Source organism: Synchiropus splendidus, chromosome 18, assembly GCF_027744825.2.
Source record: "Synchiropus splendidus isolate RoL2022-P1 chromosome 18, RoL_Sspl_1.0, whole genome shotgun sequence".
Taxonomy (NCBI): domain Eukaryota; kingdom Metazoa; phylum Chordata; class Actinopteri; order Syngnathiformes; family Callionymidae; genus Synchiropus; species Synchiropus splendidus.
This window is the reverse complement of record NC_071351.1, coordinates 12,673,626-12,688,751: the sequence shown is the minus strand read 5'-3', so window position 1 is coordinate 12,688,751 and position 15,126 is coordinate 12,673,626. Positions and strand designations below refer to the sequence as shown.

General features: G+C 43.9%; 3 protein-coding genes across 4 annotated transcripts; 2 read left to right on the top strand and 1 right to left on the bottom strand.

Annotated features, from left to right (window-relative positions):
* Positions 1-308: 308 nt before the first annotated feature.
* Positions 309-6,266, bottom strand: clcnk (chloride channel K). Its single transcript, XM_053849730.1, has 19 exons — positions 6,119-6,266; positions 5,679-5,810; positions 5,466-5,594; positions 4,535-4,674; positions 4,332-4,409; positions 4,142-4,217; positions 3,597-3,722; positions 3,411-3,495; positions 3,152-3,253; positions 2,588-2,672; positions 2,359-2,517; positions 1,836-1,905; positions 1,689-1,772; positions 1,403-1,619; positions 1,213-1,346; positions 869-927; positions 722-802; positions 559-645; positions 309-479 (listed from the first exon to the last, which is right to left on the bottom strand). The coding sequence occupies exons 1-19, from the start codon at positions 6,264-6,266 to the stop codon at positions 441-443; spliced, it is 2,031 nt and encodes a 676-aa protein (XP_053705705.1). The 3' UTR covers positions 309-440.
* A 1,772-nt stretch (positions 6,267-8,038) lies between these two features.
* Positions 8,039-10,027, top strand: hspb7 (heat shock protein family, member 7 (cardiovascular)). The gene is made up of 3 exons (XM_053849134.1): positions 8,039-8,319; positions 9,190-9,314; positions 9,437-10,027. The coding sequence occupies exons 1-3, from the start codon at positions 8,154-8,156 to the stop codon at positions 9,614-9,616; spliced, it is 471 nt and encodes a 156-aa protein (XP_053705109.1). The 5' UTR covers positions 8,039-8,153; the 3' UTR covers positions 9,617-10,027.
* A 137-nt stretch (positions 10,028-10,164) lies between these two features.
* Positions 10,165-15,087, top strand: zbtb17 (zinc finger and BTB domain containing 17). Of its 2 annotated transcripts, none has more exons than XM_053849132.1 (15): positions 10,165-10,333; positions 10,895-11,137; positions 11,218-11,397; positions 11,463-11,705; positions 11,825-11,914; positions 12,046-12,305; positions 12,407-12,549; positions 12,617-12,917; positions 12,986-13,073; positions 13,136-13,252; positions 13,317-13,437; positions 13,545-13,675; positions 13,747-14,010; positions 14,090-14,179; positions 14,242-15,087. In XM_053849132.1, exons 2-15 carry the CDS (start codon positions 10,933-10,935, stop codon positions 14,607-14,609), a joined length of 2,601 nt encoding a protein of 866 aa, XP_053705107.1. In that variant the 5' UTR covers positions 10,165-10,333; positions 10,895-10,932; the 3' UTR covers positions 14,610-15,087. The 2 variants fall into 2 exon arrangements, with proteins under 2 accessions (XP_053705107.1, XP_053705108.1); XM_053849133.1 differs by having other exon boundaries at positions 10,165-10,343.
* The last annotated feature ends 39 nt before the right edge of the window (positions 15,088-15,126 follow it).

The following is a 15,126-nucleotide window of genomic DNA, read 5'->3' as shown; positions in this document are numbered from 1 at the left end:
TCGTGATGTGTCACGCAGCGGAGATCTGCTTTTCAATCTAGCAATAAACCCGGCAAATGGCTGCATCACCGATTTGTAAAGGAAATTTAAAACCCTCCAACCCGATTCACTCACTTCCAAATATACACATGAATGGTCGGAAGCAGCAAAAGTGTGTTTTGACACACGTGCAGCCAGAGGAGCATCGCCGCATTAATGAGACCCACCCGGGTTTAACAGCCCGCAACATCATCTCACCAGACACATTTTCAATAAGCCTTGGCGCAAAGTGGCGATCAGGCTTCGTAATTTGTTTTTTTTATCTCCTCTGAAATACAGAATCTTTCACTCGAGTTTCTTTTTAATTTGTTTGTGTCGCATTGTTCTATTTGTCTCCGGGGACTGCGATGTGTTGGAACTGAAAAGGTCAGCGGATGTTTTTTTCTTCTTTGCCTGGATGATTAGATTTCTTTGGCCAAGTCTTCTAGTATTCTCTTCATCTGGTGGAGACAACAGATATGAATGAGTTATGATAATAATATTAATATTACCTGTCGGAGATAACAATGAAAGCGTCACCTCTTGCTGGGTTAAGAGGCCCACCAGGCGTCCCGCCTCAGTGACAAACAGCGTCTGAGCTCCGGTGATATTCAGGATCCTGTCAGCCTGCAGAGGAAACATCTTGGCTTTAAATGAATAAGTGGCACCATAGACTCTTCAATACTCCAAGACTCCAACTTACCTCTTGAACCGTGACATGAGGCGAAATTTGAACTGTGTCCTGGTGAATGTGGCACACTTCCTCCAGTCGCTCCTCTGCTGTCTGTGAAGAAACACATCTACATTGACTTTCAACTTCGGCATCTATTGAACGGTGACTGCCATTTACCTCGGCTCGGCGACTCAGCAGCTCCGATCTGAGGATGAAGCCCAGAAAAATGGACGACCCTTAAATTTTTTTTGAAAAAGCGGATACAGAAATCAATTTTCTTTGCCACAGAATCAATCCGTTTTTAAGTGTGTGAATCCCTATAATAAGTGTGAGCCGCCGACTGAAAGATACAAAAAAGAAAATCCATCTGTGAGATTGCAGCCAACAACGTTCCCACCCTCATCGGCTCCTTATAGACGTGTCATCTGCTCAGAGCCAAAGCATCTCAAGAAGGGTTTATTTTCTTCTGACAGAAGAAGCGTGTTTAGCCGGAGATCCGAGAGCTATCCTCAGGAGCCCACCGTGTGAGTCCACCACAGGGATTTGGGTTTGAGTGCCGGTGTTGACAGCCAGCCGAATCTCTTCTGAGCCAGCAGATCTCTGAAGATGAAAGGTTTTACCTCCCAAAACTCGTCCGACTGGTGTCATGGAAAGCCTGCGGGGGAAGCGAATGGTTAAAGTGATTCTTATCTTAGCTCATCTTTAACTTACTGGGGAGATGCAAGCGTGAGAGAGGCCAGGTGTGGAAGCCTTTTGCTAACAGAGAGAGCATCGTAGAAGGACAGGCGATTGCCACGCCGAGCCACGGCGTTCGCGATAAGCGTGGCGATAAGAACAGGTACGGCGTGGCTGAACTGGCCTGTCAGCTCCACCGTCAGAAGAGCCGGAGACAGGGTGTGAGTGACAGCCCCTGAGAACGCAGCGGCACCTTCACAAAATCCAAATATTCCACGGTTATTTGCTCATTTTTATGGACACAACAGTATCAGACATCTACCTGCTAACACGTAGCTCCCAGGGTTGATGTTTGTCGTGGAACTCATGTGCACTACTTCGACAAGCAGGCGCCCTAAGGCCGCACCTGAAGAGAAACCACTTGGTTGCCACTTGGTGTGTGGGAGAGCAGAGCTCACGCTTCCCTCACCGTAGATGAAAACTGGCATGAAGAACCCAGCTGGCAGCGGCAGCGTGCAGGAGAGCAGCAGCATCCAGGGCTGAGGAGCACAAGTACACTTCAGCAGATGCCTGCAGATGTTGCTTTCACATCAATTGCTCTCAATTAAGTTTCTGTTCACTGGACACCAGCACGGAGGCAAACATCGATCTGCATCTGTCTGAAGGTCGACCACACAATAGTTTTGTTGCTGGTGAATAACAGACGGCTTTTGTTGACATGTGCAGAGTGGGTGGAGTTGAGTGTGAGTCAGAATGGAACTGATCTCACGCTCACACCCCTCACGGATATTTGGGTTCCAGACGAGCGCTTTCAAGCGTGTGCCACTTGATCGATTCTGACTCTCTGTTTTAAAATCGCAGAATCCATTCGCAGTCTGGCAGCGTTGCCAGGAGAACGCATCAGGCTTCAGTCGACATTTCAGCCTCAAAGGTTAAACAGCTAGTCTCGCTGTCTGCAGACAAAAGGGACGCACCCTAATTGGTCTGTGTACCTTCATGATGAGGAAGACGGCCAGGGAGAGGAAGGATGGAGATTCAGAGGAGCCCCACTGTAGCCCAAGCTCAGGAGGCTCTTGAACAGAAGCGTTATGGGAGATGGAGGTCCACTGAGTGTCGTCCAGCAGGGAGGTCAGGAGCTGCTTCATGGTGTGCTGAGGACAGAGCTGCTGCGGTTAGAGGCCGTGAAATATATCAGTCTTTGTTTGGAGTTTGGAATCTCACCTCAGAAGCCATGAATCTACCAGCAGAGTTGGGAAACGTTACAGAAGCCAGGAGGAAGACCACCACACCTGAGTACAGACCCTTTCTGTGGAGGTCAGAGGACAAAAACGTGCATCACTGTTGCAATGAAACAACAACAAACAAATAGCAATTCATGTTCACTACTTGTAGTGCTAATAATACGACTGCTGCTGCTACTACTACTAACCTTATTATTGTTATTATATATACATTACATGAATACAATGTATATACGTTTTTCAATAGGTGTTTTTGTCCTGGGGGTTGTGATCGCATTAATGAAAACAACTTTTTGACATTTTGGAAGTGTCTTTGGGAGTTTATGGTCACTTACTTGCAACAAAGGGGAAACACTGCCATCTAGCTGTGGGAGGTTAACACTGCACATGACACTGACTCGACATGCCAAGAGGCTTTCGATCACTATTGAATTGGATTTCCAGCCCTCTGCTTTGTGAAGATGTGACTCAGTGGACAAAATAATCTCATGCTAAATGTATCTGTGTGAAATCGCAATGATTTCTCAAGGACAAGAGCTCTCACTCTGTTGTCAGCATCTTGATGACAAGTGAGTTGGTTTTGGTGAATTCCAGGATCCGGCGATGGCAGCAGAGATAACAGCAGCTCACGACTCCACACAACAGCCTGAGAGACAGGAGTTTTACTCAGATATTACATTAACCGGAGGTGAGGAAGTCATTCTGATGAGGAGGAGGATGAAGACAGGAAATGATCAGTGAGACTGAAAGCAATATAATGCTGTGAATTACAAGTTTGATGGGAGAATATACTTCAGACTCACCCCAAGAAAATAAACAGCAGAATCTCGATTGGGAGAAAATGTAAAGATGTTGAGAAATTAGTTTGGAATACAGCCTGGAGAGTTTCTGGAAATTGAAAAAACAAATTGGGGTCGTGAAGTTTATAATGCTCCTCTTCGAATACTAAAGCATAAATGGTTTTATTTCGCTTCATATTGCATCTTCACCTTCCTCTCCGCTCCACACGGAGAAGAGCCGGAAGGTCAAAGCCCCGCAGGCGGCCGTGAAGAAACATGGGTAGTAATTGTTGAGGGCAAAGTGAGACGACATCACTTCCATGCTGAACAACACACCTGCGTGAGCAGAGACGACAGGAAATAAAACACAGTAATGAGAGAGAGAGAGAGAGAGAGGAAGTCAGCGGATGTGAAAAGGGCTTTAATGGTGATTTAGTGCAGAAGCACTCAGCAGCATTCCAGTCTCTAGAGCTTTGCAAGGTGATATTTATCACTGGTCAAAGCAGAGTAAAGAGGGGACAAGGAAGTTTTAATGGCATGAATACATACAATACAACTGAAAAAAATACAGTTAAATTAAATTATTCATTATTTTGATTCCATTGTGGCTGTCATAAATATGGATGAGGGTAAATATGCACCAGTGAAAATTGCCAATAACAATTGTATAATTGTTTTGGTCATATGATATAATATATGATTTTCGTCTAGGTATTTGGAATATAAATATCCAAGGCATCTGTTTTGACTCTCACCACTGACAGGAGCTCCAAAGCAGCTGGATACGCCCACAGCAGCAGCAGCGGTCAACATCTCTCCACCACTTTTCACCTGCAGGACAAGGTTTCTGAACTTGTTCATTTGCATCGGCAAAACCAGTTTGCACTGTTGAAGACAGCGATTTGAGACCCAAAATGTATTGAGCTCAAAGGAATGGATTGTTACCTGACTGTTATCACTTATCAGAGAGCACATATTGCTCAGGTATCCCGCCAGCATGGTGGAGAGATGCACAAATGGACCCTGAAGTTCACACACAGGAATATTTCTGTGCAAGGTATTTAATTTATTTTGTATTCTGATGGCAAACGTGACACAGTTGAATTAAATACTTGGTTTTATTGCTGTTTCTTTGCAGAATAACTCACCACTTTGCCCAAGAAAACAGTACTTCCAGCAGCCAGAGTGCAGGTGAGGCCCAGAAACTTGGCAAAGAAGTTAGTCAGGGATGAGTAATGAGGCATTTCGACGCCTGATAGCATCGTCCTCACCTCTGGAATCCCAGAGCCTGGAGAGAAACCATGCTAGATGCATCATCTCTGTGGACACCCATCAATTTCAACGCCTTATGTCATCTAGGTATTGACTATAAGCAGTTTTAAAAATGCCAAAGGCTTGTCAGGTCCCAAAAATCACCTACAGGATTATGAAACCGAGTGATAGCATCACACTTGACTTTCCCCACATCTTTTATTAAGTCAGTGAATTTCAGTGATAAGATCAGCTTGCCTTTTTATTTCAGATAACAGCGAAACAGCTTCCAGTGATAATACTGTCAACATTGAGCTTCCTTTTCCATTCTGACCTGAGCACTTCAGATAAGAATATACTTCTCTATAGAGGCTTTGAAGCGTCAGAAAACGTATCGTTGAACACCTATAGTATTATTTTTGACGCTACTTTTATATTCGCATTCGCAAGTTGATAAGTAGAAAATAATCCTCCTGGTTATAGTATGCATTGGTTCTTTAATGTCCTGGTGTCCTGGTTCATGGTGTCCAGTCGCTAGAGGGCGGTATAAACAAGCTTTGTGCTCGAATGAAGACAGTACATACAGGTACATTTCGATCAGTAGACTGCATCATATTTAAAACCCATGTATATGTGAATAGCATTATTATCGAAAAGCACTTGAATTCAAACTATTAGGATTCCAGTTCTTCAGGATTTTTGTTTGTTACATAGTCATTTAGAATTTTAATAGTGCGTTTATTTAACCCTTATAATTCTCATAATTTAATGTTTAATGTGCAGCACCCTCCAAAACACTTGCTCCTCATTGTAAGTTTGCCGACAGACCTGTGGAGAAGGGGCAGATGCTGTCGGAGAAAGAGGACGCCACTGCACACAGGCATGCTGGGTAAAGAGTCCAGCAGAGGAATTGCAGCAGACTGTTTCCATCTAGATTCCAATAGAGCCATTTGTGAGCTGTAAGTAGAAAATAGAATCAATAGCTAGTTTGATCTGAGGTTGGAAGTGCTTCTAAATACAGGAAGGTGTTTGTCTTTATACCTCTTATCAGCTTTGTAACGCTGAGATCCATAGCATAACTGAGAGTTGCAGTTGAAATCCCGAGTGCCACATAGCAGTACCACTCTATGCCACACACGCAAGACAAACAACCTCGGAGTCTGAGCAGCCAACCTGTGGACATGTGGGGAAGGGAGGTATATACAGTATACACTTGTGGTAAGTTTGTAGTTTGTACAGTTTCGCTGACACTAAAATATATCTTCCTCCTGTGGTATGGAAAATAGTGAACACAAACAGTTATATATGAGTCACCTGAGGGTGGCAGTACTGACAACTTGAACTGAAGAAAGTCCTACGTCATAACAAAGATGGCCTGGAGGCAGAAACAGTTCAGTGTAGAAAAAAGTCCAGATCGCTCAATAGACCATGAGATCAGATTTATTGAGCAAGTCTGGGTTGAGTTTGAACTTCACTCTGACCTTTGACCAATAGATGAGTCCGTCTGTGAGGTCTCCATGGATCAGAGTGAAGTGGCGAATGGACCGTCTTCAATAGATTTTCTCTCTGCAGGTTGTCATTGTTCCGTGCGCCGGCTTCCCTCCCAGGGGTCTCGTAGTGTTCCCTCATTTCGGCGTCTAACAACTGAGCTGTTGTGTGGTTAGTTATTTTTTAAGAAATGAAGCGTCAAAAACAGCTACCGACTCACTCAGCTCCTGGTCCCGACGGCTGCTCCCAGCTGATTGTGTTTCTGAGCAAGTGTGTGGGTTGACCTTCACCAAAGTTGAGATATAGTCAATTAGGCGGTCATGGTTCGGTGGACTGTTAACAATATTTAATGGCTAACTGCTGTGAGGAACTTTTTTCCATCTACACTCAACTTTGAGAACTTGACTGGGTGTGAATTAAGACTGTAAAGACATGAGATAAATTCAAGTATTTTTTAATATTTTGCTAACATTTAGGACAAAGCTTGAGCCGGACAAACAACCACGCACAGAGCAGCGTCTCCATACTAGGAGCTGACTACGAAGCATCATAACTGAACACCATTAACCCTCATATTCCAAGGCCACAATGTAATCTTTATTATATTCTCATATTCTCCTCTCAAAGCTCATTGTTTTGTGGTTATGAATGCAGACATTAATAAAACATGAGAGGTGTCCACGGCTCCAAAATCTGTTATTATAAAGAGTCGCTGTGAAAGGTCACTGCAGCCTGCAAATGGATGTGTAAGTTCGGGTATTGGTAAACAATCATTAGAATACGGAGCTGCGGTGAAATGACCTCTGTCATATCGGTAGATCTGTCTGCTCCATTATGCAACACAACAGCTGAGGCGGAGACAAACACATGTGTTTCAGTGTTCCATGCTAAAGCAGGGTGGAATGCTGGGGGTGACTCAATGTCACGGGTGGAGCGTGTTCGTATTCATGCTATAAAATAGGGATATGATGACTTTAATAATAGTAATAAACAGGTAATAACTCTTCTTTAACCAGTCGATGAATATAGCGGTCTGTTTCTGGGGGTAAAAACTTGCATCACCATGTGGTATTCTGCTGCAACACCTACAAACTATATCTAGTTCTTCCATCTCTCCCATTATCAAGATATATGTGTGCTATTCCAGTCCAATGGAATCATATCTAACCATTGTTTACCAGGAGAAGAAGATTTTTTATTTGAACCTAAAATAAGGTCTGCAGGGAGAAATCCTGCAGGGGAGGGGGCGGGTTGCTGCGCTGAATTTAGACCTTCATGTGGAGGGGGGCTTTAAGTTGTGCACAGATAAGACCTGAGCCACATATCACTGTGTGGTGTCACTTGTTATGCTGGGTAACCTTTCCAACACAAATGCCTCTGTTGTGAATTCAAAATGTGGAGTCGTGCATGTAGATAACAGCAAACACCCTACATGGATGTGACTGCACGAGCTGTCATCAGGTCCGAGAGGAGAGAGGCATTTTCTAATCATGACAGGCTGCTCTGTGCTTGTGGGTATAAATAGACACAAAGCAATGACACTACCGTGTCCCTCCTCCTGACGGCCGCTTTCTGTCCAAGCGCATTCTTTCCGTCATTGTTTTGTTCTCAGCCCACGCTGTGTTCCCCTGCTTTTACTTTGAGAGATCGAAGAGCAGAAGCCTAAAGAGAACCAGACCCGGGTGTGATTAAAATGCATCACAAAGTGAGCCTTCTATACCTGTTTCTGTCAAATCCTCTTTCCCTGAACTATGACCTCAAGAACTTTTCCGACCACATCCATCCCTCTCTGTGTCGCCTGTTAAATATAGATCACTATTAGCTTTTTCCCAAAGAGCTCTGACACACGTGCCCACCTCCCAACCCACTGGTGGGTCGGGTATATAAGAGCCACTGTGCATCAGAGGGGTGCAGCAATCTCATCATACAGGAATAATAAAAAAATCCTTTGGAATCCGACCCAAAAAGGGGGAAAGTCTCCTGCTTCCTTTTTACTCTCCTCTCCTCCTCTGCTTCAGCCTGCTCCCCATGAGTGTGACCAACTCCTCTGCTTATCGGTCGGAGCGAAGTTTCCACCAGACCTCATCTTCATCCTCCTCTTCAAGTAATCCATACATGGAGAAAAGCCGGGGACTGTTTGCCGAGGATTTTGGCTCCTTCATGAGACCTGGGAGTGACACCATGGGCTTCTCCAGTAAGTCAAATTTAAGCGTTTTGTGCTTGGAATTTGAAGCCAGCCGACTGGAGTTTAAAAGGCTTTATGGATGAAATGGAAACTTGCGTTTCATATTGGCTTGACTCTGGCGCCTGGTATTTCTCTCCTGAGCGCAGAGGTGAGAAGTGTTCTGCCGGAGCTCGCAGTTGAATGTGAAGGAGTGACATCTGAACTTTAAACTGAATTGCAGCGCTTGTGTCACAGTGCAAATGATTCTGGGCTGAAGACAAAACAAGAGCGCACACACAGAAATGCAGGACCACTTGCCAGCAGTGTGACTTCACAATCCAAGTATCTCTGATGACGCCTTGACCAGGAATGACCAGATGGTGGCCTGGTGACGAATGTCAAATACACACGTACGCTGCGAGCGACTCACAACTGAATGATGAACTGTTCATAGCCACCCTCATCCGAATGAGCATATTACTCATTTATTTTGTATTCAATCACTTTTTAAGCTGAGAAAAATGTCCAAAATCACAACCACAGACCACAAATTATGACTATTATTGAAGAAAATTGTGTCTTGATGGAGCAGCGGGTGGCATTTTTGGGATTTTAGCAGCAACAAAATCGATTGTAAGATGATCATTAAAAATAAGTTAAAGGCAACAGACTGCCAAGGTGCTCCTGAGCCTGAACAATTGCCAGACAGAACCAGTTGTGGAAGACTTTTCTGCCTTACTATTGATTTAAATAGCATTGTATTGTCAGTTCTTGTGCATATATGTTTACTCTCATCTGGAAGTTAATCCAGTTGAAGAGTTTATCACTAATAAATGAGTAATACTGGATATAAATTTAGACTTTATGGTGATTCGTATTGAGGAGTTGTGATGTTTCCAGGTGGCGAGGGGAACATAAAGACTCTTGGGGATTCGTACGAGTTCACTGTGGATGTCCGGGACTTTTCCCCAGAGGACGTCATCGTCACCACATCCAACAACCAGATCGAAGTTCGTGCTGAAAAGGTAATGAGTACATTTCGTGTTCTTTTATTTTGATACGAAGGTGTTAATAACCAATATATGAATATCATGGTGAACAAAAAAATGGTCTGTTTGGTCATTGCTTGTTGTGTTTTCATCCCCAGTTGGCCCAGGACGGTTCAGTGATGAACACATTCACCCACAAGTGCCAGCTCCCTGAAGACGTGGATCCCACTTCTGTGACGTCATCGCTGGGCACAGAGGGGACCCTCACGGTCCGAGCACGACGGCACCCGGCCAAGCACGAGCTCACACAGACCTTCCGCACGGAAATCAAGATCTAGAGCTCAACTGACTCCTGAATTTGTGTTTGGTTTTTTTTAAGTGTTTATGTGTCTTCACCGATGAGCTTTAGATTTAACACGTTATGTACATCTCCACTCTGTATTTATCAATGTTTGTGGAGAACAATCACCAGCCAAAGATGCCATAAAATCACTACCTAAGTGAAGAAGTACAGTTTAGGTCCATTTAGGTTCCATATTTAGAAGAATTTATTGCACTTTCATTTGCTGGTACAGCCTCTTGAACGACTAGAATGGCCCATTGTGTCGTGTTTTATACCCCTGATCTAATTCTAATTCAGTTTTAGTCAATTCATTTTGGTTAAAGAATCGATCCTGCTTTATCAATAAACAAAAGGTTTGTGATCCTGGACTTATTTATGTTGTTTACAAAGGCTATAAAATGATTCAATACAACACCCGCCTGTTTTGAATGAATAGTTTGTGCTTGATAGTGTTTTTAATTCGATAGATGTTTGGGGCGTGTGGCTCCATCACTTGGTCTTTTTAGGTATTGCAGAAAGCACTACGCGCATGCTCATCTGACATATCCGGCTGGTCTGTAACAATCGATCAGCGAGAGGAAGATGGTGGTGGACGGAGCGAAGCTGCGCTCGATCGATCACCGAAAAACTCGATTGGGTCTGGCGTTGTGAACTGGACTTTTATCACTTTTCCGTTCCGAGGGTTCGACCAAAGAGGAAGTCAGAAATAACAGTAGGTTGATGTGAGTTGAGTGGACTAAAAATGGCGCTCTCGGTCGCTTCACTTTGTGCGCTAACTGAGAGAATAACAACGACTCCGCTCTTCGCTCCGCCATCTTGCGCCAACAGCAAAACATGTCAAGGCACGCTAAATTAATCCCTGATAGCATAGCAGCAAGGATTCAAGGGGATGTAATCGATATGTTGAACTGTCAAACTAAACCGTTCAAAACAAAACGTTTGCCTACAGTGCCCCCAAATTGTGGATACATGAAAGCCATCACCTCATTTTGCTCTTGATTTCGTTTATGTAATTCAGCTTGTTGGCATTGCTAGCCATGGCTGCGATTTCTTTGTGAAATATTATACATATTTAGCTAGACAATTATATTCCATTTTTGTGTATATTACTATTGCTGATAAATCTATACTAAATATTGTTATGTATAAAGGGTTAATGTGCCACAAGCCAAGTCTAACCATTATCTGGACCAGTTTTTATGGCAGAACCTGTGTAGCTGGTGTAAATTGATTGAAGCTCCACATGTGAGAATCTGTTTTCACTTCTTAACAGACAGGTTTGGCTGCAAACATTGAGATCCATTTTGTGCGATGGAGTTTCCCTGGCACAGTGGGAAAGTTCTGGAGCAGCTGAACTGCCAGCGAAAGCAGGGGCTGCTATGTGACTGCACGTTTGTGGTGGATGGAGTTGACTTCAAGGCCCATAAAGCAGTCCTGGCAGCTTGCAGCGCCTACTTCCGCACACTCTTTCTTGACCAGAATGATGTTGTGCATCTGGACATTAGTAACGCAGCAGGTTTGTAATAGTTCATACGATCATTTCGAATTGTTTGACATTATGAAGAAATGACATAGAATTTAATGCATGTATTTCAGGTTTGGGCCAAGTCCTGGAGTTCATGTACACTGCCAAGCTGAATTTGAGTTCAGAGAACATTGAAGATGTGGCCGCAGTAGCCAACTTCCTCCAAATGCAGGAGATTATAAATGCTTGTTCTGCATACCAGTCAATGGCACATCCTGAGACCTCTGTGTTAAATTTGGACTTCAGTCTTGGTGAGTCAAATTGACCAGATAAAAAAACCCTGATGAACTCAAGACTCACTGTTTATCACAAACAGAAAAGACGCCCACGCAAGAAAGCAAGGAGCCCCAACAAGACCAAGACAGTTCAAGAGAAAATATTGAGATTGAAGGTCAGAGTGATGCCTCAGAGCTTAACATCAACAAAACAGAGGGTGACGAGGGGAAACCTTTAACTACCCCAATGGAAAAGAAGCTACCTGTCACAAAGGAGGAGGATGTTGCAGTACAGGATGGAACTGAGTTTCAGGAAGACCCCTCTGATCTTGACTACATACCAGGTAAGTTGTGTTGTGCGAGTCATGTTGCTGTGTGTTTGAATCGATCCTTGTGATTCCAAAGCTGTTATTATTCTGATGTTGTGTCATTGACAAGCAATAACTATTTAAACTACTTACAGAATCACCAGTTAAAGCAGCCAGCTCCTCCTCATATATGAGCTCCCGTGGGAGAAGAATCCGAAAGCCGCCTCAGCGAAACTTTCCACCTGGTAAATAGATCTCCTCTATTTTAACAACCTGTGTTTTATTTTTAGCATTTACAAAGAAGCAGTTCAACTATAATGTATTTTTGGTGTGTGTTAACAATATGGGCCATATATTTTTATGAATGATTTATTAGACAACTCATCTGATGATGAGAGAAAATCAAAAACCAGTGAGAGGAAAGTGGCAGGGTCTGCTACAGAAGAGGAAAATGGAGCAGAGGAATCTGAGGAGGAGGATGAGGAGGATGAAGACGAGGTGGCAGCAGACGGGGACAGTGAAATCAGCCAGCAAGAGGAAGATTTGAGCTGCATGCAGGATGGAAAACAGACTCTACCTGGGTCTAACGGCAGATCTGAGTCAAAACCATACAGCTCCATGACGCACAAATGTGAGGTACAATATCTGCAGTTTTTAAGGTGTTCTTCATCCATGACATGATTTCCGTCATTGGATCACTCCGATTTAAATGTATATATTTCTCTTTCTGCCGACAGGATTGTGGTAAAAAATTTACCCACACCGGTAACTTCAAGAGACACATGCGTATTCACACTGGTGAGAAGCCCTTCACATGTCGAGACTGCAAAAAGGCTTTCTCTGACCCAGCAGCTTGCAAAGCCCATGAAAAAACCCACAGGTGAGAGATGAATGCCTTGCGTCTTAACTGCATGAGATTAGCTTGTAAAAACTGTTTCGCCTCTCAGCCCTCTGAAGCCATACTGCTGCTCGACGTGTGGGAAAAGCTATCGGCAGATCAGTCTGCTCAATCTGCACCGCAAACGTCACACGGACGAGGCAAGGTTCAGCTGCGAAGTGTGCGGCAAGGTCTTCACAACTTCTGGGAACCTGAAGCGCCACCAGCTGGTTCACAGTGGGGAGAAACCACATCAGTGCCACTACTGCGACAAGGCTTTCTCAGACCCCACTGCCAAGATGAGACACCTGGAGACTCATGACACTGAGAAGGCTAATAAGTGCCCTCACTGTGATAAATACTTCAACCAGGTGCTTTTCTCTTTTTCAGAAAAGTAGAAATATTTTATATGCTGACTGACTATCGTCCTTCTATCTAGCTGGGGAATCTAAGGGCTCACCTAAAGATCCACATTGCAGATGGGCCTCTCAAGTGTCGGGAATGTGGCAAACAGTTTACAACTTCAGGTGATTTTTACAAGTCCATCTACTTCTTGCAGAGAGTAAAAATTAACACAATTCCTTTTTAGGTAATCTGAAGAGACATTTACGGGTTCACAGTGGCGAAAAACCATACGTCTGCGTACACTGCCGGAGAGCTTTCAGTGACCCCGGAGCGCTTCAGCGCCACGAACGCATCCACACTGGTACCACTTTGGATTCTTAAAACTATAATCGAAAGTGCTTGGCTCATACGTGTCCTTCTTTCAGGAGAGAAACCCTGTGTCTGCCCGACGTGTGGCAAAGCTTTCACCCAGGCCAGTTCTCTCATTGCGCACGTCCGACAACACACTGGAGAGAAGCCATATGTGTGTGATCGCTGTGGCAAAAGGTCTGCTGCGCCAAATATCTGTTTGTTACTTTGAAAATTCCGAGTCTATTCTGCATGGTATCTGCCAACCTTCTTCTCACCTTCATGCGTTGTCTAACCTGCTGCAGGTTTGTTCAGTCCAGTCAGCTGGCCAATCACATCCGACATCACGACAATGTCCGTCCTCACAAGTGTCAAATGTGCAACAAAGCGTTTGTCAATGTGGGGGATCTGTCCAAGCACATCATCATTCACACAGGTAACCTACTACCTACTGAAATATGGGTTTGAAACCTGAATTTAAGGCCTCATATATATATTCTTTTACAGGGGAGAAACCATATCTGTGTGACAAATGCGGTCGAGGGTTCAATAGGGTGGACAATTTGCGCTCCCACGTCAAGACCGTTCACCAAGGCAAAGCTGGAATGAAGCGACTTGTGATCGCTGGGAGCGGTGCGGACGATGAGCTGGACGTGTGTGCTGAGACATCCACGTCTGATAATGAGATTAACATTGTTACCGTTACAACAGAGGACATTGTTACCCTGGCAACTGAGGCGCTGGCTGCCACCAGTGTCGCGCAGCTCACTGGTAAGTAAAAGCCTTTTGTGTGGTGGTCATCAGGTGATGCTGCAGGTTCATCAATGTTCTGCTCTTTATGTGTTGCCAGTTGTTCCAGTTGACACTTCGGTGTCTGCAGATGATACAGAAGCTCTAAAGGCAGAAATCGATAAAGCAGTCGAGAAAGTGCAGGAAGCAGGTAAAACGTATTTGTCAAAATGTTTCATGCTTTTTGTAATATATTTTTTGCTTTTCTTCCAGACCCAAACACACAAATATTGTATGCTTGTGATTCATGTGGAGAGAAATTTTTGGATGCTACTTCCCTGGCCCAGCACGTGCGCATCCACACAGCACAAGCTTTGGTCATGTTCCAGGCCGATTCTGACTTCTACCAGTACACCACAGCCTCCGCCGAAGAGGGGGATTCTGGAACAACGGAGCAAGTCATCCAGGAAGGTCAACTGATCTCCTGTGGCCAAGAGGGCGACAGTGAAATGGGAGAAGTGGAGGAAGAGGTGCATTGCAAAACTGAGAATGAGATGCAAATGGAGTCGAAGGCTGAAGCTGTTGAGAAGAATGCTGTGCAAGATGAAGAACAGGATATGATTTGTGAGGTTCAAGTGTAGGGGATAATAACATGTCTTGCATAGTTTTAACTTTAACTTTTGGAATAGATGCTGAGAATCTGCGGTAATCTTGACACTTACAGATTAAAATCAGATCATAAGATGGTTTGGACACTAATCATTTATCCCCATATAATTTGCTCTTTGTTTAAGTTTCTGAAAATAGTTTAATGACTGTTTCCTCTGTAAGTTGATTGAAGTTGACTGATTTGGTCAACATTGGGTTATTGTTTCGAAATACCTTTTCAGTTGGTGTCATGAGGAGTATTTCCCCCTCGTTGTTCTGCACTTTCTATTCATTGTGAAAAGAAAAAAATAGATAAATGTGTGACTTTGTAATATAGTCTATATTACACTTGTTCATGGAGAAAAGTTTTGTGTCATGCCTCGGACAGTTTATGTATATACGTCCTTATTAAAAAAGATTTACTATTGTCACCGCAGATGTGCTGTACTCCATGACGAAAAAAAGTAAATATATGTTAGTGTAAAATAAACCCTGCGTTCATTGGTAGTT

Coding starts and splice junctions, on each gene's coding strand:
- clcnk (XM_053849730.1), bottom strand. CDS start 6,266: ATGAGGGAACACTACGAGACCCCTGGGAGGGAAGCCGGCGCACGGAAC. Junction 1,347..1,402: donor CTCACGCTTGCATCTCCCCA/GTAAGTTAAAGA, acceptor CTTCCCCCGCAG/GCTTTCCATGACACCAGTCG. Junction 480..558: donor GCCTCTTAACCCAGCAAGAG/GTGACGCTTTCA, acceptor TGTCTCCACCAG/ATGAAGAGAATACTAGAAGA.
- hspb7 (XM_053849134.1), top strand. CDS start 8,154: ATGAGTGTGACCAACTCCTCTGCTTATCGGTCGGAGCGAAGTTTCCAC. Junction 8,320..9,189: donor TGACACCATGGGCTTCTCCA/GTAAGTCAAATT, acceptor TGATGTTTCCAG/GTGGCGAGGGGAACATAAAG. Junction 9,315..9,436: donor TCGAAGTTCGTGCTGAAAAG/GTAATGAGTACA, acceptor TTTCATCCCCAG/TTGGCCCAGGACGGTTCAGT.
- zbtb17 (XM_053849132.1), top strand. CDS start 10,933: ATGGAGTTTCCCTGGCACAGTGGGAAAGTTCTGGAGCAGCTGAACTGC. Junction 11,706..11,824: donor TGATCTTGACTACATACCAG/GTAAGTTGTGTT, acceptor AACTACTTACAG/AATCACCAGTTAAAGCAGCC. Junction 13,253..13,316: donor CCACGAACGCATCCACACTG/GTACCACTTTGG, acceptor TCCTTCTTTCAG/GAGAGAAACCCTGTGTCTGC.